Below are 2,714 nucleotides of genomic sequence, written 5' to 3'. Positions count from 1 at the left end.
CCGCATCTGCGGTCTCGCTTCTGCGGTACCGTACCTGCGGGACCCAAACCGCAGGGGCGGTTATGACAGATACCAACAATGCAAAAATCTTCCTAGTTCCAAATTCAACTTCCGTTAAGCACCCGAAACTCACCCGAGGCCCCCGGGACCTCAACCAAATATGCCAACCAATTCCAAAACATCATTCAAACTTGTTCCAACCTTTGGAACACTCAAAACAACACCAAAACACCAATTTAACCTCGGATTCAAGCCTAAGAACTCCAAAACTCTAGAAATACGCTTTCGATCAAAAAGTCTATTAAACCTCGTCCAAACGACCTGAAATTTTGCACACACGTTACATTCAACACCACGAAGCTACTCCAACTTCCAGAATTCCATTCCGACTCTCGGATCAAAATCTCACTATCGAACTAGAAACTCCAAAAATTCAACTTTCGGCATTTCAACTCTAAATTAGCTACGGACCTCCAAAACACAGTCTGATCACGCTCCTAAACCTGAAATTGCCCAACGGAGCTAACAGAACCATCGGATTTCCATTCTGAGGTCGTCTTCACATTGCTCTGACTACGGTCAACTTTCCAACACTTAAGCTCTCATTTAGGGACTAAGTGTCCCAAAACTCTCTGAAATTCAAAATCGAACATCCCGGCAAATCAAAATAGCAAAAATAAACTTGGGGAAAGCAGTTAATAGGGGGATCGGGGCGTTAAGTCTTAAGACGGCTGGCCGGGTCGTCACATCCTCATACACTTAAACATTCTTTCGTCCTTGAATGAGCATAAAGACATACCTGAAGTAGTGAAAAGATAAGGGTAACGGCTGCACATATCCTACTCGGCCTCCCAGGTCGCCTCCTCGACCGGCTGACCCTGCCATTGAACCTTTACTGATGCAATGTTCTTTGACCTCAGCTTTCTAACCTGTCTGTCCAATATTGCCACTGGCTCCTCAACATAAGATAGATCCTTATCCAACTAGACTGAAATGAAATCCAACACGTGCGACAGATCACTGTGATACCTTCGGAGCACAAGCTTATGTGGTAAAATGTGAAATAATATATATAGATATTAAATGGTACAATTATTTAAAAAAATTGTAAAATACATAGTTTATCCATTGACCTTTTACCCAAATCCCTATTACACGTGTGTCGACCACGGAAACCTTTTACAGAGCCAGCCTTTCAGAAGTGTCTTAGACACCTCGATTCGGATACCTATCCTCCCACCAGTACAGGTACCAAATTACTCTTGGATAGATGGGAACAAATATTGAAATTCTCTCTAATTTATGACTAAATAGTGTTCAATAATTTCAACTTCTAGATGGGCTATTAAGCAATAACGGGAATTCAACATTCAGCTGCTTATATACCATATAGCATTTTGTTGATTTCTTATAGCATTTGATTAAAGAGTGATTTGGTATATTATATATGTAAGATGATTGAAGTTATTCAATTGGATGGCTTGACTATGTGGTTAATAAAGCTAATCTCATCTTTCTTTTTGGAGATTGAGGAAACCATGATTGTGCAAATTCTTGGCATACTTTTTATAGGCAACAATGCTGAGAAATTAGTATTTCACAGGTTGAAGGGCACGGGAGAATATAACAAGTTTTTTGGTAAAGGAAACTATAATTGTGCTGGTTGTGGGACTCCACTCTATAAATCCACAACCAAATTTGACTCTGGCTGTGGCTGGCCTGCTTTCTTTGAGGGTCTCCCGGGAATAACAAATCGCTCCGTAAGTAGCTGCCTGCCTTTTTTCTCCTTGCATATATTGATCAAGAATTTGATATATTTAGAAGTGAAGCATGTTTCAAATCAAAGCATCTTTAAACTCACTCAACTTTTGAGCTTGGCATTAGTGGATCCTAAGACAAATTAAGAGTGCAAGTACAAACTCTTTACTATGTAGTTGGTTTTTTGCTGTAATCTAAAATCAAACTCTTTTGTATATATACTTACAGCCGAATCCAGATGGAAGGAGGACAGAGATCACTTGTGCTGCATGTGGTGGACACCTTGGTCATGTTTTCAAAGGTGAAGGTTTCAAGAGACCAACAGATGAACGTCACTGTGTCAATAGTGTTTCTGTCAAGTTTAATACCTCTGCTTCACTCTGAAACTCTTTCTTTTGTAATAGGAGAAGTTAAATGTCTTCTGTTTTGCGTATCATTGCTTTTAATAATAACTTTAGATTATTTTTGCTTTTAAATGCTTTTCCATCTTCCCAACTAGCTCTATGACCTAAGTATTATCTTCTCTGTGTATGAAGTTATGAGGTTTTAGACTAAAAGTGGAAGTGCACTTGAATTTGCTCCTAGGGAAGAGCAGAAAAAATCCACTTATGTGAGAGTTCCAAATGTTTGAGCAAATAAATAATAAATCAATTAATGATAAGTTAAAAGTGCGAATCTTAGTTGAACTTAATAAATTCTAGACCGAATAAAATAAAACTCTTGTATAATGAGTAGAGTTCAGGAGTATTAAACAGTGAACTTAATATGTTATGATTGACAATACATGAAATAACATAAATGTATAATAAATGTAAGTAACAACAAGGATTATAATGGGAAAGGAACTATCACCCAATGATTATATGATTGGGATGTTCCTTTTCTCTCACGACGACGTGGAAAAGTGAGAGGTCAAAATGTATATGGAATCTTGAGATTTATAGATAAAGATTGAA

The 2,714-nt window shown here is 38.1% G+C and overlaps 1 protein-coding gene across 1 annotated transcript; it reads left to right on the top strand.

Moving 5' to 3' along the window:
• Positions 1-1,454: 1,454 nt before the first annotated feature.
• LOC107764249 (peptide methionine sulfoxide reductase B5-like) lies at positions 1,455-2,142 on the top strand. Its single transcript, XM_016582804.1, has 2 exons — positions 1,455-1,760; positions 1,987-2,142. The coding sequence occupies exons 1-2, from the start codon at positions 1,455-1,457 to the stop codon at positions 2,140-2,142; spliced, it is 462 nt and encodes a 153-aa protein (XP_016438290.1).
• The last annotated feature ends 572 nt before the right edge of the window (positions 2,143-2,714 follow it).

The sequence above is a fragment of the Nicotiana tabacum genome, chromosome 7, assembly GCF_000715075.1.
Source record: "Nicotiana tabacum cultivar K326 chromosome 7, ASM71507v2, whole genome shotgun sequence".
In the NCBI taxonomy this organism is placed as follows: Eukaryota; Viridiplantae; Streptophyta; class Magnoliopsida; order Solanales; family Solanaceae; genus Nicotiana; species Nicotiana tabacum.
The sequence above is the reverse complement of the archived record's forward strand: the minus strand, read 5'-3'. Positions and strand labels throughout refer to the sequence as shown.